The 25,200-nt window shown below is 33.6% G+C and overlaps 2 protein-coding genes across 6 annotated transcripts in view; both read left to right on the top strand.

Annotated features, from left to right (window-relative positions):
• LOC149903731 (E3 ubiquitin-protein ligase znrf2) overlaps window positions 1–18,504 on the top strand; it is a 108,339-nt gene extending 89,835 nt beyond the window's left edge. For 3 of the 5 annotated variants that reach the window (XM_090107767.1, XM_090107768.1, XM_090107771.1), the window contains exons 2-4: window positions 15,698–15,793; window positions 16,165–16,270; window positions 17,935–18,504. In XM_090107767.1, the coding sequence (XP_089963893.1) occupies window positions 15,698–15,793; window positions 16,165–16,270; window positions 17,935–17,992 (260 nt within the window). In that variant the 3' untranslated portion in view covers window positions 17,993–18,504. Of the gene's footprint in view, window positions 1–1,197; window positions 1,573–15,697; window positions 15,794–16,164; window positions 16,271–17,934 lie in introns of those variants that run through there. The other 2 variants (XM_090107770.1, XM_090107769.1) reach the window with 2 other exon arrangements.
• Window positions 18,505–19,805: 1,301 nt separating this feature from the next.
• LOC149903730 (low-density lipoprotein receptor-related protein 6-like) lies at window positions 19,806–25,001 on the top strand. The gene is made up of 4 exons (XM_090107927.1): window positions 19,806–20,229; window positions 20,753–20,940; window positions 21,474–21,728; window positions 23,150–25,001. The coding sequence occupies exons 1-4, from the start codon at window positions 20,130–20,132 to the stop codon at window positions 24,647–24,649; spliced, it is 2,043 nt and encodes a 680-aa protein (XP_089964053.1). The 5' UTR covers window positions 19,806–20,129; the 3' UTR covers window positions 24,650–25,001.
• The last annotated feature ends 199 nt before the right edge of the window (window positions 25,002–25,200 follow it).

The raw sequence follows: 25,200 nt of genomic DNA, 5'->3' as shown, positions 1-25,200 counted from the left end.
GAAGTTTCAATATTTTGAAGTTTATTATAATTGTTTGGAACCAATTGCTTTCTTTCATCTTTATTTGTGATTCATTAATCATTTGTTTGATTAATATCGTATTAAATTAATTAATCAAAACAAAGCTATTGTGACAAGAATAAATGTTTTATAGAACTTTTCCTTACAACACAGTTTGGAACCTCTCTAGTGTTCAAAATAGGCTAATAAATTAATAATTCTACTCTAGTAGTTCTCTAGTAGGCTCTTTCTAGGTGGTTAGCTAATATTACTGTAAAGTTCCATTTTCTTATTGTCAAAGTCTATAGTAATGAAGTTGACCATAAAAACTGGCACACGCTTTGTCTAGAATGGGTTACACTACATTGGCTTGACTCACACAAGATGCGCTGACCCGGCGAGCGAATGCACACCGGCGGGTCAATCAATATTCCATTAAGATTATTATACTGCCATATATACATTATTGCTTTTCACACCCCGCACTCTATACTATGGGCTGTGTGTTTTTCTAGCGAAGGTAAAAATTTAATTAGAAATGCCTTTGAAGCTAGTGTGTATATTGGTTTAGACTTTGTTGGTATATTATAAGCTCGAGGCCATCGAGTTATATAATATTAGTAAATTGAAGTACCTAATGACGAAAGATCCAATTAATTTTATTTATTGTTCCAACCGTGTATACAAGAACGCTAGTAGCAAGCAAATATGCTTATAGCTTCAAAGTGAAGGGAAATATGTTTACTCGAAATGTGTATATTTAATTATTTAATAAGAATACATAAAACTGTTTGGATTAGAAATAAAAAAAGCCATACCACATCACCTTTCGAACCTATTTAGTCACGTAAGAAATCTCCTATTTCAAATACTAATTGCATTGATACAGGAAATACCTCGATCATTATAACAAGTACACCATTCAAACTAATTTGACGTACACTCTACTAGGGCTTTCCTTATACGAGTGCAAAGACCTTAGGATGCCGTTTTAGTGCACAGTAATGCGGTATCTTCCATTACGGTGATGAGGGAGTGGTAAATGGTAATGTATTTGTTCGAACGCGGACGTGTAGACGAGGCTGGTTGACGCACTCGTGACGTCACGTGGCGCGTGCCAGTGTTGTGCCGGAGACCACTGGTGATTTGCTACCAAGTACTTACTACCTATACTCTATAGTGACCATTCGTTGTCCTGCCTCCGTCCGAGGCGGACGTGCGTTCTTAATTTAAACAAAACTAATAAGACACGTAGCGAAATCTATAGATCGTTTATTGTTCTGGAACACCTAAGCTTTCCGGGTTATGTAAAGCGTGAAATTACTTTGTATTGAACAATAAGGAAATTGTAATAAGCGGTCAGTTATCAGTAGTATCGCTATACGAGTTGCGACTTCCTGCATTGTAACAATGCAAGATTAGGCTGTGTGGAGTGGAGTAGTGCAGTGTGGTGATGTGTCGGACGTGGTGACATGGGGATCATTATTGGTACCTGTGTGCCGGATTCTGAGCCTGATGCTGCTTACGGGGATCAGCTGAGGCGCCCGCCAAGGAGGATACTCTATGGTAATGGTAAAGTCTCATTAATGTTACTAAATTATAATATGAATGATAGTTTGCGTTAGCTTAATTAGCGTTCCGCCCGCGGCTTTGCTCGCATTGATTGAAACTTAAAAAATTATAGCTATATTAAAATCGAAAATCGGTGCAGTATAGTTTTTAAGTTTGTCGCGTACGGACAGATGCAGCGGAATACTTTGCATTAAAATAATGTAAATTTAATTTTTAACCCAATCAAGAGTAGAGATAGAGTAAAAATAGTAGAGGTAGAGTCACAGTAAAAATAGAAAAGTTGTTGTCTAAAAATATCAAAACACATAGTATTGTCCACTATACCATATGTTACTTTAAATATGTAAATTGAATGTTGTTATATTTGCGTAACAGTTTACACAAATGTCACGTCGACTGCCGGTGACAGAACAAAGGTCACGTAAATAAGAAGCCTTCTAGAGAAAGTGAAACTGAAAAACAAGGCTCAGTCAATTTTGGTGATATAAAGCGAATTTATAATAGGTCAATCTTTTAATATACATAACGTATAGGAATTGGTTGTTGTTGTTGAATTTAATATTATTATAATGCTCTTTAACTAATTATCGTACAAATATAATGTTGAAATGCGTTTTATATATTGCAGTACAATTTATTTTGATGATTATGTATTTATTTATATATAAACGGTTTTTTTTTTTTAATGAAGGTTAAGTTTTTCCAATTATGTAGCAGATTAAAATAACATTTGACGGTTAGTCTTGCAAAATAACAACCTTTATTTGTGAGATTGACTTTGAAACGTCTTATTTTTAAAATTATATGTATTTACATAATTTTGGTTTACTCGAGCATCAAGGTGCAACGCGTCCAAAAATATAGGTCAAGTTTTTTATTTAACTGTGCTTAATTTTGATAGTGATGTAGTTTGATTCTCTTTGAACAAGATGGATTTAAAATAATTTTATTATTTGGATAAAAAAGATTGAATGATATAAATATTAATTTAAAATAAAGCTTGCTTTGTTATTTACTTGGCCCTATATTATGTACCTTCGCTAGCTTTTGAATAAATGAAATATATCTTGTTACTATTACGTTTAAAATAGTAATGTGTATCACTCCCATTAGAATATTTTATGGTTTTAAGAGTGAAGAAATTGGTAATTGTGATGGGTGGAAACAAACATGTTGAAAAAATAAAGTTTAAATTTTTAGTAATGACTAATAAATTAATAGTTAAATCTTAATGACTTAGAAAATTGCGTTTATAAATGGTTGTGTTTCATTTGTTTGATTTAATTTTTCTAGGAACGTACACTAATATTGTTTTCTTTAGAGCAATTTATTGAATGCTGCAGGATTCTAGTGTGTAGTATCAAAATGGATTAATTAGATATGTTAGTTTTCGGTAGAGCTTCTAAATAATGAAACGATCCATCTTAAGTTTTTAATGGCTTATCGAAGAAACGGCATTATGTTCAATATATACAGACACAACTACAATTATATATTAGTAGAGGTAATAAACCTTTGCATTGTTTTATGAACTACATAAGGCTACATGGCTTTAGGCGGGTTCCATACAGAACGCAGGTGTTAGGCGCCGTTCGCATGCTAACCACGTACGCATTATTCTGTGACGTTAGTGTCATTCGAGTATTGTTGGTTAATAGCCTTTGTTTCGACGATCCTCTATGAAAATGTTTAAGTAAGTTAAGTATAAAATATTAATTACAAAATCAAGGATACAGTTCTTGTTGATACGTAGGGCTATAAATAGTAGAGTGCCGTAAGGCATAAAAATGGTCAAACCTCGGAACCCAGGGCCAGTCAATGAATCTGTATATCAAGTATGAGACTGCATTATTAAAACCTCAAATAAAAAAGTTAAAAAAAAAAAATTGACCGATCTCGATTTACAACAATTTTTAACAACAATTTACTGAAAAATGAGAGGCGGAAGGGGGAAAAAGTGTTTATAGTGAAAAATTTAATTTTATTTGTAATAAATTATATGTGCAGAGTAACTTCAATGTTAATTTATTAGATTATCGTAAAAAATAAGTTACAAAAAAAAATTATAATTAACTATACACATTGTTACATCATTGTACATTATTGTCGTCGTCGTCGATCTCGTTGATATAGATTGTAGGTGAAGGATTAGTGCAGCTGTCACCATTGCATTCTAAGCAAGCTGCAGTGCAGTTTAATCCACTTTTCCTGCACCCACAAGATGCTCCACATCCTGTTTTGCATGAGCTTGGTGCTTCTTTTTCACAAAAGAAGCACCTAGTTTTCCAATCAAAATCAATTGAAGTAGCTGTTCGAAGCTTTTTTTTAGGTGGAGAGCATGCAGATGTGGTGTTCTTTTTTTTAATTAAGAATTAATGCATCCTTTATTAATATATTTTTGTCTGCATACCGAATGCACGTAGACAAAGTCGCGAGTATTTATATACTGAGAAAGTCCATCCCCTCTTTCCGCAGATGCAGCTTTTAATGATGATATGCCTCTAGTGACTTTTATAATATCTCCTAGTTCAGAGCTTAATTCAGAACTAGATCCGATTTTATCACAAATGAGGCTATCATTGCTTGTAGGCATCAATACTGGATGGTTCACCCATTGCGACACGTGGCTGCAACAACAAATATTAGTAATATTAATAAATAACTTTTACATAATTAATGATTTATATTATTAAATTCTACTATTATATTCTAACTTTTAACATCGATTTATTACAAAATATTTATAACTGTTTTCAAAAGCATGTAATATAAATGAAAAACAAATACTTACAAGTTATGCCACTATTTTCAAAGTTTTTAAAACTCAGTAATGTTCAGTAATTAACTTTTATCACATTCACTGCACAATAATATAAACATTAATTTTTAATAAACCAAAAATCTGAAATAAATATTTTTCGGAACGAAAACAAGAGCTACGTATTAAGTCTAGCAAGTTACAAAGTGTACTATCCTGTGAGGGCCCGCCATGAACAATACCGAACAGCTGCTGTTATCCCCTCTATTCTCCAACCCGACCTTCATCGGTATATCTGCAGTCCCTAAAGATCCAAGATCAAGTTTTCAAGTTTGTAATAGTTGTTCTTTTTAAAATATGACTTTTGACTAATATAAATCAATGAAAACTCCAAAAAATTAATAATTGTTTAAAAATTGAGAGCGCGAAAAAAATTTTTTTTAACATTTTTCTATATACTATTAAAAACATATTTTCAAGGTTTATATTAAGATTCATTGACTGGCCCTGGATTCCGAGGTATAAACCTTACGGCGCTCCACTAAAAGCTGTTAACACAGTGAATAAAGTACAATTTGAGCCAAGATGCACTAGACTCGTCGTGAGAATCAATACAATATTTTTGATTGTGAAGTATTTATTGTCTCGTTTTAAATTTAACGTTACGTAACGTTTAAATTAATAAATCAAAGCGAATTATGCAAAAACACTTTATTTTTGTTGCATTAATTGTCAGAACAAAGGATCTATTTGTAGCTCTTGTAGTTTATTAACTTGAAACTTAAATTATGAATTAAGAGAACTTTTATTCAATTATTACTTAGTTAAATGTTTATAAATATGTAATACTGCGTTACGCAAAAATTTACTAAATCGTGTAATTAAGAAGTCAAAGGTCCTTGACCTGTGTTGATCTTAGGTAATTATTCTCTGAATTAAGCTCCAAAGCGTAGCCTTCCCACTGAGTAGTAATTTCCGCAGCATCCTGTATAATAATTACATGGTGTAAACAGGGCTAAAGGAGCTCATTGTTTGTCGCTTTACACTCACTGCGCGAAATATGAATGAGTATTAAGTACCTACATAATATTATATTATGTAATGCTTACAGAATCGAGAAATATGCTTGTAAAATTTAAGTATCATTTGTTTATTCTCGCTGATTTTTTTAGTGATCGAAATTGTGTGTTAATTGTACGAAAATTTTAAAATAATAAAGGATAATTTTAGATTTTAACTATATAGTTTCTATTTATATGTAGGAATATTTGATTTTCCCTAATTTGTAAATACAAACCGAATGCAAACCGAATGAAACTTAAAATAGCCTTTTATTTATAGTGGGGAAATCTTCCAAAGATACCCACGGCCCCCGGGGAAGGAGCTGTGGGTTATGTCGGATTCTTACCGACTAAAACCCCACTGTGTTCCGTCGATGGGGCCGCGGGTATTTGTTAGAATTCTTCCGCGACCAAACTTAAAATAGTCTGCTGATATCATAGCGAATTTTACAACAGTCTGAATTGGTTCTATAGATGACGTCATAAGGACACTCGCTACCCCAAAAGCCTTAGAAACGAGCTCGTTACCGAAATAGACGGATCGAGGCTGTTCACGATATTGGTTAGGGACACGCGACCACCTGTTGGGGTGATTAGATCGATACAGTTTGGTTTTGTATGAAAGTGATGAGTGTGGAACTTTGGAGGTCAAGGGCTCGTCACTTTTGTTTAGTGACAACAGATTATTTTACATAGATGTACCTACAGCTACGTACTAGCTTTTCGTCTGTATACTGCTGTAAAAAGATTGTTACAGTGTGACAAGTCTATCTATCTCCAGACTCAAAAATCATATCATTCATTCGTTGGTTGCGACGTGAAATTAAGACAAACAAACACTTCTTCGCATTTATAATATTAGTAAAGATGTCTCTTGGTTGTGAGCATTAGGTGCCTTTGCATTTACAGGCATTGTAAATGCATAATATTGGATATTTCAAAAGGAGAGGATTGAAAAACCATTGATGCAATCAACATTACTAACAAACTCGTCGTTTGCTTCTATCAACTATTAATTTATCTATAATAGTTACATATTTTATACAATATTATTTATGATCTGAGTCCCTCTTTGTGCTCTATAGAGTAAAAGTATCGAATGAACCCATCTTACCGGCGGTGTTGGATTTCTATTTGATCTATAGCGAGAGTTTATTAATAGAAAGTGTATTTAATATCATATATCCATTTATAACCGAGAGGCTCTCAGATGAGTTGATTAAATGATCTTTATTATTGATTGAATAGAGTATTATTAATTTGCAATCACGTGTATGATCCCAATACCTACCTCAGGACAAGCCTGATTTTTATTACTTTTTATTTTCATTTGTGAAATGTAACATCGAAATTCTACATGAATTTTTCATAAACGGTGAAAGAGTTATTCTGAGCTAAAAATTATTTAAAGTATTTAACCCTAATGGCAAGGTTGAATACGAATGTGAAAGAAAAATGTCAAGTGCAAGAGGTAAGGTTCCGGTTATACTTATACAATTTTATAAGGTACATATATTTATGTGATGAAGAAATAAATTATTGTTATTACTCGTATTGCTGCATTTTATACGTATTTTAATTCAATCCACGTTAAAAAATATCTAATTTCAATATAAATACGTATTTTTTTATTCTCTCATCTCTTCTTCAGTAAGTATCTCAAAAAATATGATCTGCAGAAGTAAGAATGCACTCGTTGCTCACCGCTCACTAGTAACACGTTTCACCGTTCACGTGAACGACACGTTTCTTAGTGACACGCACGATATCGTTTCCGCGTGCAATCACGTAAATACATTCCGCTCTTGAGAGGCATCTTGCTTTTTGGTGTTTTCGGTACAAATCGTATTAAGTGTTTTGATTGAAAAGCGCTTTAAAATTTTATGGCACTGAGGGGATGATGATGAAGTAGGGGATGTTATTTTATAAGAAATAAAATTATCTCATTGTTTTTTATTTGTACATATATTAAACTATCTTACGAAATAGCTCTCATTATCAACGAGATTCCTTATATTCGAATTTCAAAGAGTTACACAAATTACAAAGAGTTGTTGTTATCACGTCATTTGACTAACAATAAATTGGCTAGGCTGTCGTTCTTTAATTATAATGTAAGTTTATACACATTATAACGTTTCCTTTTAGAAATACATCATAATTCATAACATGATACATGCATATTTACGTCTTTATCATAGTACGTCATTTGATTTGTATTATATTTTACCTTCTACAAGAATAAACTGCGTGCTCCTCATTATTCTTTATGAGAGCGTTTCTCGCAATCGTGACGGAGACACGTGATGCATGCGAAACGTTTTAATAAAGCAGCAGAGCACGTTGTATTATGTGCACAGCTCAGCATTCAGACAATACTGTACCTAACACCTTACTTACCATATACGAGCGAAATAAAGATATTTGTTTGAAGCATGATTTACGCTACCTGTTGGGGACGGGCCGTGCCGGAGTCGGGAAACAAATGAAACAATATCCATAGAAATTTCATCGCCGTGCCCCGTCCCAGCCACGGTCAGGCATGCATGACTTTATACAAAGACTTTATACAATTTTGTTGGATCCAATAATAGCGTAAATTATCCTTTACTAGCTGCGTTTCGCGATTTCACGCGCATGGCGTTGGCGCTCCTGTTGGTCTTAGCGTGATAATATATAGCCACGATAAATGGACTATCTAACATCGAAAGAATTTTGTAAATCGGACTAGTAGTTCCTGAGATTAGCGCGTTCAAACAAACAAACAAACTCTTCAGCTTTATAATATGTATTAGTATAGTATAGATTAGTATAGATTATAGAGACACCACTTGTTCTTCCAGCATACTCTTTGGTACGCCTACATACACATACATGTAGTCGTTGTTTCTGGTCTGTTTTAGTTTCTTTGGCGGCTCCGTCGTGAGAGAATTGGTAGGGCAAGGGCACATGGCGATTGGCTGGTAGGGTAGGCAGAAGCAGGGTGGTGGAGGTCGCTTGCAGGGCAGCGTGGGGCACGGTCGCTTGGTCGTCGTGGTCGTGGTCGTGGTGGTGGTAGTAGGGGTGGTTACGATTTTCTTTAATGGCACTTTTGGCGGTTCTGGTTCTTCGCAAGACTGCGGGGGTGGACAGTCGGGGACTTCTGGAAAGTGGAGATATTGATTTTATATAGATTTTTCATATTTTTGTACACGATTCTAGGTTCCAATGTTAGAGTTAGTAACAAATATATCGACATAGAGTTTACTGTTTGTAAATTTGTTTTATATTTAATCTAACATAATTGAATCCGTCATTTCAGGCGTTTTATAAGTAATAGAAAATAAAATGAAACAGAAATCAATGGGTTGATTGTTCCATTGTTGTGAGAAACAAGTGAATTAGTTACGCCAATATTTTCGCATGCAACAAGCAGGGCCGGATGCAAATTATACGTTAAATTTCATAACGTCAATAAATCTCCACTTGTCCAATAAATTATATGGCAGTCTGTATCCGGAATTAAATAAATATAGTCCATTGAATAAAAAGTTCTAGAGTGCGTGAGTTAGTAACGTAAGATGTTTCTTCGGAAACATGTCAAGAGTCCCTAGGTAATAAACATACTAAAACCCCGGGACACTAGGAAGAGCCCCGGAGTGGGAGGAGGGGGGAAAAGGTCCATTTTTTTCATTTTTCGCCTAAATCTCAAAAATGGTACATGTTAGAGAAAAACTTTCAAGGAAAAGTTGAAAGTCCATAAAATTATCTACAAGTTGTACCTAAATCATTTTTTCCTATATCCTACCGTTTCTGAGTTACACGCAGTAAAAAATAATTTTGGCTCAAACAATTTCCCCATACGATCAAAAAATATTTCTTTCTTCCAAAAAAACTCAAATGTGCAACTTGTGACCGGTACTGATAGATTGCTCTTAATTAGGTCTATAATTGGTAAAATAAACACATTCCTCCATGGAAGCCTTTAGGAGGAATCGATTGTCAAAATATTATATTAGGGTAGTTTGAGTTACTGAACTTGATCTTTTTATTTTTTTCTTCCATAAAACTCAAAAGTGCAACTTGTGACCGTTACAGATAGATTGCTCATAATTAGGTCTATCATTGATAAAAATACCAGATTCCACCACGGAGGCCTTTACGGGGAATTGAATTTTATTAGGGTAGTTACGATACTTGAACTTTTTATTTTTTTTCTTCCAAAAAACTCAAATGTGCAACTTGTGACCGGTACTGATAGATTGCTCTTAATTAGGTCTATAATTGGTAAAATAAACACATTCCTCCATAGAAGCCTTTAGGAGGAATCGATTGTCAAAATATTATATTAGGGTAGTTTGAGTTACTGAACTTGATCTTTTTATATTTTTTCTTCCAAAAAACTCAAATGTGCAACTTGTGACCGGTATTGATAGATTGCTCTTAATTAGGTTTGTAATTGGTAAAATAAACACATTCCTCCATGGAAGCCTTTAGGAGGAATCGATTGTCAAAATATTATGTTAGGGTAGTTTGAGTTACTGAACTTGATCTTTTTATTTTTTTCTTCCAAAAAACTCAAAAGTGCAACTTGTGACCGGTACTGATAGATTGCTTTTAATTAGGTCTATGATTGGTAAAATAAACACATTCCTCCATGGAAGCCTTTAGGAGGAATCGATTGTCAAAATATTATATTATTAGGGTAGTTTGAGTTACTGAACTTGATCTTTTTATTTTTTTCTTCCAAAAAACTCAAAAGTGCAACTTGTGACCGGTACAGATAGATTGCTCATAATTAGGTCTATCATTGATAAAAATACCAGATTCCACCACGGGGGCCTTTACGGGGAATTGAATTTTATTAGGGTAGTTACGATACTTGAACTTTTTATTTTTTTTCTTCCAAAAAACTCAAATGTGCAACTTGTGACCGGTACTGATAGATTGCTCTTAATTAGGTCTATAATTGGTAAAATAAACATATTCCTCCATAGAAGCCTTTAGGAGGAATCGATTGTCAAAATATTATAATAATTATTAGGGTCGTTTGAGTTACTGAACTTGATCTTTTTATTTTTTTCTTCCAAAAAACTAAAAATGTGCAACTTGATACCGGTTCAGATAGATTGCTCATAATTAGGTCTATCATTGATAAAAAAAACAGATTCCACCATGGAGGCGTTTAGGAGGTATTGAATTTATTAGAGTAGTTAGGTAAAATAAAAAGCTTTCGAATTTTTCACATTTCATGGGATGTAGCTCGAAAACGGCTGCGAATAGAAAAAAATGATCTTGGTACAACTTGTAGATAATTTTATGGCCTTTCAACTTTTCCTTGAAAGTTTTTCTCTAACATGTACCGCTTTTGAGATTTAAGTGAAAAATGAAAAAAAATGGACCTTTTCCCCCCTCCCCCCACTCCGGGGCTCCTCCTAGTGTCCCGGGGTTTTAGTATGTTTATTACCTAGGGACTCTTGACATGTTTCCGAAGAAACATCTTACGTTACTAACTCACGCACTCTAGACCCCCCTTGGAGGGACTCATTCGATGGACTAATATCACTTTGTATTCCTTTGTGTGTCAATAAATTTAATTCCGTGCCTTCCAGCGTTAAGGGGGCGCATAAAGCAAAATAACCAATCTTCTATTAGATGATACGTGTAATATGCAAGACCAAATCTAAAAAATAAAATATATATCAAACTAGATGATATGTTCAACGATTCTGTTTAATCAAAAACATAAAATATTAAAATTTACTCGATAAAAAAAAATCACCAAGTTAGCTCTAATTTTCACACTTTTACGTTTTCTACTTGACATGGTAATACTTATTATGATTTTTTTTTCATAAACAATTATATTAAAACATTTGCAAGATATTTGTCAGAGCATTTTGTATAATTACTTTTAGTTTTGGTTTTATCTGCGATAAACCACTTTTGGCGCTCTTTTTTTCTCGAGATAAACGTTTGATTTTGTCACGATAAAAGTGGTTTATCGCAGATAAAACCAAAACTAAAAGTAATTACACAAAATGCTCTGACAAATATCTTGCAAATGTTTTAATATAATTGTTTATGAAAAAAAAATCATAATAAGTATTACCATGTCAAGTAGAAAACGTAAAAGTGTGAAAATTAGAGCTAACTTGGTGATTTTTTTTTATCGAGTAAATTTTAATATTTTATGTTTTTGATTAAACAGAATCGTTGAACATATCATCTAGTTTGATATATATTTTATTTTTTAGATTTGGTCTTGCATATTACACGTATCATCTAATAGAAGATTGGTTATTTTGCTTTATGCGCCCCCTTAAGGTAGGTATGTATTTTAATCAAAATTGTATACGGAACTTGTAAATTATTCTGCATTTTTTGTTGTTGATATGGCAAGCCAAGCACGTGTTATTTTTATCGGTTTGCAGCGTATATATTAAATCGTTATTTGTTTTTGAAATTTAATTGTTTCAAACGCAAAATATACCTATAGCATTTTAAATAAAATGCAAACTTTGAATACGCTGGACTCTACATACAGAGACACAATTCTAATTCACAATTCGCTATCATTAAACTTAACACTCCCTTTACTTTGCTGCAACAAAACGAAAGCACATTTTTTTTTATAATAACTTTCTATGATGAACTACAGAAACAGTTCCCATACAATGAAGTATGAACAAACCTTGCATATCATAGCAGTCATCTCTAGGACTATCACTAGTGGTGGCCGCCTGCATACGTTCGACCCTTCGCTCCTTGCACTCGTTACACATGGCGCAGTACACCTCGACCAGCTCAGCAGGGTCAGCTCGCTCCCGGCAGCGGCGGCATGCGAGCCGGCAGTCCACCACGGGACTGGCGGGCTGAAGGCAGGCGAGGAGCGCGAGGATGACGAACATGGCTGTAGAGATGATGAACTTGTGTATAATGGGTAGACCAATTTCACAAGGATTCAAAATCTACGTATAATTCGATCTAATGCATTTTTGTAAGGTCACTTAATCGAATGTTTAGACGGTCCTAATTGTATTTTATATTACATTATGGAATTACGGAAAATGGTGATAACGCTATACGAGGTTAGGGACATTATGTTTCCTTTATTAAATATGCATTACCTAAATAGTAACACATTAGAAATTCTAGTCATATCAACTTGATATGCGACGTCAAAGCACCTTATTAGTGTAACAAGGAAAATGATTGCTTACGTATATGCCATAAAATTGCTATTCAGACATGCAAAGTGTCAATTTTAAAGGTTTTTTAAGTTATAAATATGTTCAAACGTCGCTTTTATAATCGGCCACGATTAAAACTTTCACGTCTGCAAATTGAACAAATTGTGCGCTGCGAGGATTTCGGGCTTCAACAGAAAATATGAAATGAGAGTTGAATAGTTGATTAATGAATCTATTCTATGTCTGGTTTGATATTAAAGCCGCGGTTAAATTATAGCTTGTTTCGCCGCAATCAACGTCTCGAATTAGATTTACTTCGGTGAAAATATTTTAAAAAATTTACCCCAACCTCTCTGTGTGTTTCACGTTTCCATTTTTCAATCACGTCGGTTATAAATCTAAAATGTTTATTGGAAATAAAATGTGCCGAGTTTTTTGTGTAAGGAAAATAAAATTCGAAATGAAATGGGTTTGATGTTTGCGCGTACACGAGTGTATGTTTCTATGACATGGAGATTGCTATTTGCTTGCTCGCTTGTTTATAACTTTTCGGCGGTATATATCGTGCAAAATGTGTGAGCATTGCGTTTTATTTTATTCATATAAATTTAGTTGAAGAAAGAAATTATTATTTAACGTTATAGTTAGAAACAAGTCATATTTAGGGATAATAACTAAATTCAATCTTATTTTAAACTAGCTTTCCGCCCGCGGCTTCGCCCGCGTTTTCAGAGAAAAACCCGTTCCCGTAGGATTTCCGGGATTAAACCTATCCTATGTCCTTTCTCGGGTATCAAAATATCTCTATACCAAATTTCATGCAAATTGGTTCAGTAGTTCAGGCGTGATTGAGTAACAGACAGACAGACAGAGTTACTTTCGCATTTATAATATTAGTATGGATTATATACTACTTATCAATATCAATTGATTTCATACAAATTACAATGCCTACAACCTACAAACCTACAAACCACACACCTATACGCAAGGAAGAAGACAATAATGTAAGAAGGGGGATATTTGAAATGCATCCTGGGAAGTCAATTTCCCGTTTGTCGGCGAATACTGACACCCGTCCCGTCCCGTCTCCGGGGGAGGGAGGGGGAGGAAACGATTGAAAGGGGAAGTTTATATCATGTGTGATATGATTTTATTTTAGTGGTTGTTTCTCGATTGCCTTTTGATGGAATTGGTGAATATTGGTCGGTCGTTTAAATGTATTTTATGGTTGGTTGGGATATTTTATTTATTTATTGGTGGCGCGTTGGATGTAATAGTTTTAATTCAGCGTTGAGTATATGTTGTTTCTACGTTGTGTGCGTAATCGTATTTCTTGTAAAACTTATAACTTTTGCATCATTTATTGTGAATATTATGTTTATTGTATAGTTCTCTGAACGTACTATTATTTATATCTATTGATCGGTTCGACTGGACGATACATTCAATTCAATACCTCAACTGTCCAATTTATAAATATCAAATTTTTCGCATTCATTTGAAAATGTAAAACGGAGCTCTATTTTCACGGATTAAAGGAAAAATGCTCAACTCGAGTCCCACACAATGAATAGACATGTTGACAACCTGTCAACTGTCAAACGCTCATTGACGATTGACAGCTAAGTGCCGTGACTGAGTCGGGCTACCGGTATTAATATTTTATTACTGATATACACATATACATACATATGGAAAAATGGAGTGGTTTTCTCTCTAAGCTCTAATTATTGATGTTCAAACGGAACAGTCAAAACTCGAAGTGATATTTATTCAAGCAGATTTATTTTAAAGCGCTTTTGAAGCATAGAAATAGTCTAGTAGAATTCATATAAATTATATTCCACCGCTTTAAAAAGCAGTTTTAGATTAGGAATAAGTATATGACTATATTAACTATGTTGTTTATAAAATGATATACTTTATGAATACCAGAAATTATTTCTAAAATTTCAGAAGGCACTTACGTATACGTATTTCTTTCAAAACTAAACATTGTATCATGTATGTAAGTTTACATTATACTTACTTCACAATTAGCGATAAACTGTCTATTTACTTTAGTTTAATTGAGTGTCAATGCGTTTGTTCGATAACCATTCGGTCGTGGGTACACTGCACCCGCCAAATAGCCTGTCGAATGCATTCAGAGCTATTTCTATTACATTCGCAGCGATCCGACATTCTATTGTGAAATTGTTCAATGGAATCGTTTATGGCCCGAAAACTTGCCTTTATAACTTATGATATTGGCTTCTATGATCCAATTTACAATAGGGAATGCGAGTTATGTTGAAACGGTTGGAAGTTTAAATGTATTTTTTGTAAGGAAAATGCACTAGGTACTTATATTTAATAATATAGAATGTACGATAGCAACTCTATGGTATTGATATATTTATTAACGTTGAAGGTATTTCTAAATTACGCAACTGATATCTCTCATATTCAGAATTATATGTAGGTAATATTATGTTATACAATTAAATTTCCAATAACGACAGTTTATAACTAAACTAATAACTTAGATGATTTCTCATTTCTTCAACAACAATATAATACAAAAATGTATGGAATCTGTCATATGAAAAGAAGAAGAAAATTCCACTATTATATTATAGGAGATATAAACGTTTAAATTGGACAGGTACCGATATAATATACATATATTCAATTGTTCGCTTTATATTCAAATCAGTTATTGATATGCGGTCTATTGTTGACACTGAATTATTAAATCCAGTTACAATATTATGCTAACCAATAACGATATTCAAGAGATATTCGTAGAATAAATTGACTCTAATCGATTTATGTTTAATTGTTTCTATAAATGTAGTTACTTGTGTTGATAATTCTCGTAGCCACGTAAATTATTCAATTATCTAGTTATTGTTATGAAATAATAAGAATAAATTTTATATGAAACTTGTGACGTTATTTTTCTTTTACAGTGGGACATTTTCTAATTAATTATTCTTCTTGTGATATATATCTCGTAGACAACCGTCTACTATAATGTATATAAGAATTTGTTGTTTGTTCGAGACTTATCCACCTGTTTAATCCTTTCATAATTTTGCTTCACGTATTTATTCTACAGTTCTAAAATGTTATTCTCTTTGTTACAGGAATAAAATGTCCAGTGTGCAGCAAATTCGTGTTGCCGGACGACATCGAGTGCCACCTCGTCATGTGCCTCACCAGGCCACGTCTATCATATAATGGTTAGTAGTCTGTATTATATAGGTTTAATTTTTTTATTCTTAAATGCAGAGAGTAAGATTGTTTTCATAAAAAAAGTATGTTATCGATGTCATTTTTATTACTTCTGACGATTTTAGTGTCTCTCGTTCTGATGGCCTGGGTTGAAACGAGATAAAAACTAACACAAATATTACTGGCGAAATCATTTTCCAAATCGCTTTAAAAAAAAAGAAAAAAAGTAAAAAAAAACCACAATGTTTAAAGTTTAAACATTATTGGAATAACTGGAAAAATTATTATTTAGGGTATTTGAGAGAAATTTTAATAATGTATTCGTAAAGATTTTATTATGCAAGTACAGCCACTAAATGCAATTTGCATGCATTTCCAGAGGACGTGTTGAGTGACGCGAAGGGCGAGTGCGTGATCTGCCTGGAGGAGCTCTCCGCGGGGGACACCATCGCGCGCCTGCCCTGCCTATGTATCTACCACAAGGGGTATGTTATATACTTATATTAAAAAGCTGAGGTTTGGTTGGTTGAACGCGCTAATCTCTTGAATTGGGAATTTGAATTTGAAAAATTATTTGACTTTAGATAACCGCCGTTGATCGAGGCAAGCTATAGGCTATACATATACCATAGGTTAATATTTGTAGGATCAGAGCAATGCGGGAAAACATTGGGGCACAGGTAATGATATATAAAACAGAAAAAAAGGACAAGTTGAAAAGGCAACTTTAGAACCTTAAAGAAAAGAGCGTATAATTTTTAAAGGTTACGTTAATTCTTAGAAAGTAAATTGTTGACATATCGCGATCCTCTTTTATCCGAATTTAAGCTCAAGATGTTACATAATTACATGTTATCGAACCACGATAATCGATTACAAAACAAACCAACGACCTCTCAAGGCATCTGATTAACGAGCACATAGCCAAGATACTCTGCCAAATATAAGCCGAGTCAATCCCGGTCTGTAACCGCTCATTTGGCTCGCCATCTAGTTAGGGGTTCAATGGTCTTATCGCTTATCGGCTCTTCAGACAGTTAAGCCTTATCGATCTGTGGCTGGATTTGCATACGACCCTTGACAACGGGGAAGGAAGGAATATAGGCAGGCTATTTTGGCTAGTGTAGCTGTATACGGATACAGCGGTGTTTCACCCGCATTAACTTCAGGAAAAAGCCAGAACCAGATTCTCGTTCCTGAGATGAGCACGTTCAATCAAACATAATCTTTAACTTAGAGATTTTTTATAATATGGAATAGAAGTATTCTTGAAATAGAAATGTACTTTTATCATGGTAGGTGTTATTACTCCAATGCAAAGTAAATTAGGATAGGTACTCATCTAATTTAATCTTGTCGACTGAGTGGCTTCGACAGGGAGCATAGTGATTGACATAATATCATTTGCGGTGTACGTAAAATGAATAGTTTGTAAGTTATCGAACACAGTTTAACTTCTAACATGATTATAAGGCTAGGGCTTAGGATTTGTTGGCAGCATTTTGTAAGTATCTCATAAATAGTTGAAAATACGTCAATTAATGTTAAACAGTACATTTAATTGGGAACAAATAGATGATGTTATATAGGCTGTTAGTGGAAAACGTGGTGGTTTAGTTTCATTTGTATGTTTTCCCTCACAGTTGACCGGTTTGAGACACCTGTGAAGTGCACGGCGTGCAAAATAACACAGATTTAACTGTAACCATATCTTTTTACCATTAACGAATAAACGTATCTGTCCAATCTAAATGCGATTAAACAGTTTCTTTAATTAAATTGAAATTAAACTTTTGTTACGGCTTTGTGATGGAAATAGATTTGAAGATCCACCTGCGCTCAGAAACTTTACATTTTAGCTAAAACATTCGAACAACGTTCCTTCACTTAATACTGATTACTTTCTCTGTTCTTTATTTTTAAGATTATGTTGTAATGTATAATTTTAATAACATTCCGTATTTACCAAAGTCATAACATGTCTCGTTTGAAACATATGGCAATCGAGGTCCCCCGGTGTGGCTAATTTTAAACGTTAAATACAAGGTTAATGTTTTTAATAATATTTCAGTTCGATACTTAGCAAACCCTATATAAATTACATAATATTTGTGATCATTTTATTAATGTAACTTTCGTTTATTTTCAGATGTATAGACCAATGGTTTGAAGTAAACAGATCGTGCCCCGAACATCCTGGCGATTAAGGATCGCGTAGGCGATGCCTCCCGCCACGGGGCAAACGCCGCGGGGCACACCCCACGGGGCACAGGCCTCGGGGCAAACGTCACGGGACTCAAGCCTCGGGGCAAACGCCACGGGATTCAGGCCTCGGGGCAAACGCCACGGGGCACACGCCGCGGGCCGAAGCCCAGCCAAGTGCCATGTCGCGAGTGATAATTTTATACAATGAACAGACTGCGGCCCCCGGGCCTTGTAAATATAACTATGCTAGTGAGATGTTTTACCATTTATTGAATAAAAACTAAAAAAAAACAAAGACAATTGCGCGAAATTAACAGTGTATTTAATTGAATTTTACATCGTTACGGTTTCGTTTTGTATGTATTGTAACTGTATTGTATATTATGTATAGTGTTGGGTTGCAAGTGTAGTTCGTTTCGCCGCCGCCGGCTCCACAGTACACATATCTGTTAGCTTATGTATTATATCATTTGATCTTTTTTCATCTTGATAATAAAGTTGATTTGTTTCTAAATTTTCTAAACTTGTTTTATTTCCTTGCCTGTATGTAAGTATTTTACGTAGATAAAAAGCATCTTAATCATGACATATTTCTACCAAAACACTTTAAAATAGACGTAATTTAGTATGTGCGTCTACCTCATTGCCAAGTGGAGAATGCCTACGCTTTATATATGTGTAGTACTTGTGTATACAGTTATAGTGAAATGATAAACCAAAAAATACAATTTTCCTTCACCAATCATCAATACACATTGAATGAAATGAACTAAATAACTACTGAACTGAATAACTACCGATAATTATTATTGTGTTACTTGTCACATTCATGATTATTGATGATGCTTAAAGACGAAGACAATGTGATGGCGGATAACACAGTGCATCTGGAGTCCGCTGATTTTTTAAATTATACAATTCATTTTTTATATCTTAACGATCTTGCACTTTAAATTTTAAATAATTTTACTTACAAATATGAATAAGAAAAATATTACCTAAACTAAGATTCTAACCTTCCCACCAACTGTTGCTTTACCTATTACCTATGGGTATACAATATACATCTATGGGTGCACGTACCCTCTTCATAAACCCCTGCAGTATATCTGGAAACACATCTACGAAAATTGCTGTAGAATATTGTTTTTAGTATGACCATTAAAAACATTATCTTGTGTTAATGAAACGATTTATTATATTCTGAATATAAAAGTTAGATAAATATATAAATTGCTGAAACGATTTTTACAAAACTTCTACAACATGAACTTAATATATTGAACAAATAAGAGGTACGTAATTTCTATTTTAAAAATAAAGGAGCCAGTTTTCCAGGTCCTTCAGTGCCGATAAAAATAGTAAGTAACAGAAATTAACTAAAGGATTTCAATTTTTAAAACATATTTCAGAGATGTATTTACTAATAATATACATATAACAAAAAAAATGCAATTAAGAATTAACTCTTAAAATATGAAACCGCATCTCAAAAACATCGTATGAATTGGATAGATTAATCATATCACTTTTGCACGAATACGTAGATGGAATTTTCATTAAAGATATTTTTTCTAATAACAGGAGATCGATCCCGAGACTTATTGGTATAAATGCTCTTAAAAACTGTACCGAACCGAAAGCTTACTTTAATTAAACCTTATTATTAAATAACTAAGTTGATAAGGAAAAACATAATATTATTAATGTGTTACCTAAAGCATGACTCTCCTTTAAAGGTACTTATAGATGTAGGTGTACCTATTTCTCGAGATCGCAGGAACAGGTTTCATCTCAGAGCTTTATATTCACATTTTTCCTCAAACAAAAACATCTTATTTTCGCTTAGTATCACTTGATAGAAACGACTCTACTTACCTATTTACAGAACGATTAAAACAAAAATACATTTTATACAGAATTTCTTTTAAATTCAGTGAAAATATGTGAATTTAACAAATACTTTATTAATTTTCTTCAGTTTAAAGACATTTATATAAACAACCTTTGTTTTAGGAAAATCATCTAAAGTCTAGGTGTAATTACTAGTTTAGAATTAAACTAGTAATTTTGACAAATATATTAAATTGATATAAAAAAGGTATCCTAAATGTGTTGATTACGAGAAATAGAGCGAAAATGACTGTTAATAAAATGATGTTGTTTTATTGGTTAGCAAGCTGTGTGTTTGTTATAGTCGGAGCAGATGACACAAGTAATGTCACGACAGAATGTGGAGGTAAAACCTAAGCTACTTATTGTAACATACATTTATTTAATTATTATTACAATTGTGAAAGTAACTCTGTCTCTTCTACACGCCTCTACCATTGAACCGATTTGGATGAATCCATCCATGAAAATGAATGGACATAGGATAGGTTTTCTCCCGGTAATACCAAGGGAACTATACCTACCGGTTTTTCTTTGACTTGAAAAACATTACATTACATATACTTACATTCGATAAATAATGCTGAACAAAAAATATTACATAAATAGATTTAAGTACGCTGTAAATTTTAATTAATTATGAGACAGTTAAATAACAAACCTGGGCGTCATAGAATTTAGTACATAATTTCTACATTTATTCCTATGAATTAATAAACAGACGTGAGGTTTTGTACAAATTATTAATTTGCCATAAGTTTTCCTGAAAAAATTATGAATTAGCTAAATATAATATATTATAATAAAACACAAAAACTTGCCCCCGCAAAAAGTTGTATGAAAAAACACTTAAAATTTTACGTTCTTAGCTTCTACGGATCTCAACAACAGTCAGTTAATAGACGCCCCGAAGCTTCTCCTTGCTCAGAGAAATGGTGTAGTTCTTGTGGATGGAGACATCTTTGAGAATATAACTTTCGCCACCACCGCCGCTGGGGTCGACTACCATTATCGAAACAATCTGTTATTCTGGTCCGATGATTATTATACTTATAAGGTAGGTACGAGAACATTAAAATAAGGTATTGAACTGAAACTTCTTTAGTAGTGTAGGCCACAGAAAACTATACTCTCTACCGAGAGGTTTAGGCTAAAATTGCAAGGTCGCGTCATAGCAATACCGTGTCGTCATGGAGTAAGACGACGATTTTGGTCATTTTGATCTTGCCAAAAAAGGTTCACTTCTGACACGTGTGCTAGTCGGCACACACTCTTTTTTAATACATGATTACATTTTACTCGTACTATACAATAGGTACTAATAATTTGTTTGTTTGTTTGAACGCGCTTATTCAGGAAATACTGAACCGATTACAAAAAATATTTTACCGTTGGATACGCAGGTACATGATCCCCGGGTGGAGTCTCTCATTTCTATTTTAATATATCGAATAAATAATAATTTTTACATCGACTATTTCTTTAAATAATTTACTAAGTAATTAAGTTCATATTTATAAAGTCAAAAAATAAAAGTCAAAAATAAAGTCAAAAAGTGCAAAAACCCAAAAAAAAATATTTTATTTAAAGGTATACGTTCAGCTATTAAACGAGTCGACAATCATCAGAAATCTAACAGTTTCTGGCGGGTGGGGGCCAGTCGCCCTTGCGGTGGACTGGGTTGGAGACAAATTATATGTTGTTGACCAGCTCGGAAATAAGGTTCATGTCTTTGAGTTAGATGGAAGCTGGCAGAACGTTATCTTGGACACTAACTTGACGAATCCTACCGATATCGCCTTGGATCCACTACGAGGGCTTATGTTTGTAGCCGATGATAAAAAGGTAATTCAATAAATAAAATATGTAACAAAATGTACGAAATAGATGTTATTTATTTACATCGATATAGCGTTTGTTTCTTTCGGATCTTAGAATACATATATATATATATATAGTATAATGGTGGCAGTACACATTGGGCCAACGTGTTGGGCCAACGGGTTGGGCCAACGTGTAGAGAGCTACTTGGCGGTATGTTGGCTTCATTAGCCTAGTTGGCGCCAATATTGGCAGGCCAACCGAATGTTGTCGGTTTTTTGTGCACACTTCAAAGGATCTTGGCGCGCTCCGCAAACAGCGTTCACACGTTGGTGTCTTGTTCAGATTGTTGTTACTCGTCAGCGGAGACAGTATCGTTGCGCGTCAATGAAATTTACGTTTTACAATTCGTAGAATTGTATCGACATGAAGGAATTTAATTATTTGGAATCCACGGCATGAACTACACAAAAATAAAAACCTTATGACTCAATAAATTAGATGTTTTATTTTCTATTTATTATATTATATTATTCTAGATGTTTTTCATAACTCACTTTCATACATTTTTGAAAAAAAAAAAATGAATATATTTATAAAATGAGTAAAATAGTAGGTATAAAACAGTTACTTGTTCTTAAAAATTAAATAACAATATACAATGAGCATGATTTTGATCAAATTGTGCTAATTGATCAAATATCACCAATCAATACATCCGTCCGTAATATTTCAAGTTTCGTTTTATAGGTAATTAAAATTAAATTAAATGTAAAATGTACACTTTTTAAACATTTGAAAAAATCTAAACATATTTTTTAATAATGTTTTATTTATACAGAAATAAAAAAAAAGGAAAATAGAGATTGGAAAATGATATCATCGCAGACGGCAGAGTACACTCATTGTTATTGGTGCACATGTAGGTACGTAATAATTAAACGAACTGTTTATATAAATTGCCGCGGCTGCAAGAACTTCTACGGACTACGTCCATCTTTGAAGCGCCAATGCAGAATGATCAGTAAGCCAATGTGTGAACAGGAATCTTGGTAGCCTTCATTTTTGCCCAACACGTTGGCCCAACACGTTGGCCCCATGTGTACTGCCGCTATAACAGAGGTAGAAGCGGCATACGCGTAAAAAGTAAAAACACGTTCCGTGTGAAGTCAGCTAAATTATCTTGGTTTTGTTTAGTTAGGTTGTACTCTTTTCGGCTAATGCTTTAAATGTACATACACTGACTATACAGTATATTCTATCAAGATTCTATCATTTTCTAACGCGGACGGCGGAACGGCTTCAACTGCTATTTTGTTCACGTCAGTTTATACTTAAATGTTAAGTTTCAGATTGGTTAGATAATCTTATTATTTTCACACTACGACCTGAAGTAAGTTTTAGAAGTATAACAAATATTCACTAAAAAAAATCATGTGTTTCAGATCATTCGAGCAAATATGGATGGTACTGATGTGAAAACAATAGTTACAGAATATAGTGCAGGCTACCATTTGTTTGGTGTCGCCGTAGACACGCAGAAGAAAAGGCTGTATTACTGTATTGCAGCACTGGATTTTATTGAAAGCGTTGATTATAATGGCGAGAATAAACTCCCAATTGTCAAAGTCGAACCTAATTTATATTATCCAGTTAGATTAGCCACTTTTAAAAATAAAGTATTCTGGTCTGATAGTCTCAATCAAACGATTTTTTCAGTAGATGAATACCAAGGATCTTCCAGTATACGAGATGTTTATAAAACAGATGCCAATAAAGAATACAGACAACCTAAAAGTTTAGCAATTTTGCATCCCCTTAAACAAACCTCAGTCGATAATCCATGTGGAAATGATAATGGTGGGTGCTCACAAATGTGCATCGTAACAAGTTTGCCCAGCGAGGAAATAGGTTTTAGCTGCGTTTGTCACGCGGGCTATATCTTAAATAATGATTTTAAAACGTGTATGCCAGCGAAAGAATTTCTCGTATACACTCGTAAGACAATTATTCAGGGTAAAATTATCGATCCATCAATCTCGGACACACATGACAGTCTGTATGTAGATGTTTCCGATAACACCAGATTTGTTGGACTCGACTTTGATTCGCGGAATGGTCAGATCTATTATTCAGATATTATCGATCAAGTTATGTACAGCATAAATAAAAATGGGACGGACAAGGAAAAGGTATCAGACCTACAAAATGTGGGAGAAGGATTGGCTTTTGACTGGATGTCGCAGAACTTATACTACACTACAGCATATAATGGGTCTGTGAATGTTTTGTGTACTCAAAACGGAGCACATAAGAGCAATCTTATAAGTGGTCTAGCCAAACCTAGAGCGATAGTAGTTTACCCAAGAAAAGGTTTAATTTTCGTGTCTGATTGGGGCCCGGATAGGGCAAAAGTTATTAGAGCAAATTCAGATGGCAGTGGCATGTTTATATTAAAAAATATAAAATTTGTGTGGCCGAACGGTCTATCTATAGATTTCGAAGAGGATAGGTTATACTGGGCCGATGGAGAATTAAAACACATCCAACACTCCACATTAGACGGAAAGGATGTGAAAACTATAAATTCTGATTACATAAAGCATCCTTTTTCAATTGTAGTGCACAAGCAATACCTTTATTTCACCGATTGGAAACAGAATGCTATTATCCGATTGCATAAACTCAATGGTAAAGAAGAGGAAATAATAAGTAAAGTTCCAAGCAAAGATAGGTCTTATGGCATTAAATATTACAGTGAAGATGCTCAGCGAATGGTTTCAAACCATCCGTGTTATGGGAACAATAACAAATGTCAAAAATTATGTTTTGCGATCGAAAATAATAACACACAAGAGTTGTTTGCGAGATGTGCGTGTCCGGACGAAGAAGTACTTGATATAGATGGCTACAGATGTATGTCGGAAGATAGTACAAACAAATAAGAGAGGCCTGTGTGAATAAAATATGACATTTTCAATATTTTTTTTTTTTTATAAGAGATAGCTAATAGAGATAGGATGATATTTCACGTGCGTCATATTTGAAAGCATACATAACTATTTTTTATATTGACACAATAATTTATTCGTTACACAAAAAACTATTTCCCGTTTGTATGGTTTATGCTGATGGAAATTATCTGCAATGTTGATGTCTGTCGTAATCAATTATTAGATTTATTGTTTAAGAAATGAGAATGAACTAAAATACCGATGCTGACATAAGAATTACCCACTATTTTTATTTAAAAAAGTAATAAAGAAGAATGTAACAAGGTTTAAGTGTAATGTTAATTTGACTACTTGTAAATTTTAACTTAATGTTTATGTTTTGGTGATGGGTTAAGATTATTAAAAAATTATGTATGGAATTCATAATTTGTTTCATTTTAACACCTAACAATTATAATTATTGATTCGAAAATATTTATATACTTAGGAATTTATTTAATTTGTGCAGTTATTAGAAGGAAATCGATAAATAAAACACATAA

Source organism: Colias eurytheme, chromosome 12, assembly GCF_061535395.1.
Source record: "Colias eurytheme isolate Ceu_HAF_F1 chromosome 12, ilColEury1 Martin Lab GWU primary, whole genome shotgun sequence".
NCBI classification, from domain to species: Eukaryota; Metazoa; Arthropoda; class Insecta; order Lepidoptera; family Pieridae; genus Colias; species Colias eurytheme.
Note: the sequence above shows the minus strand (reverse complement) of the source record. Positions and strands in the feature narration are given on the sequence as shown.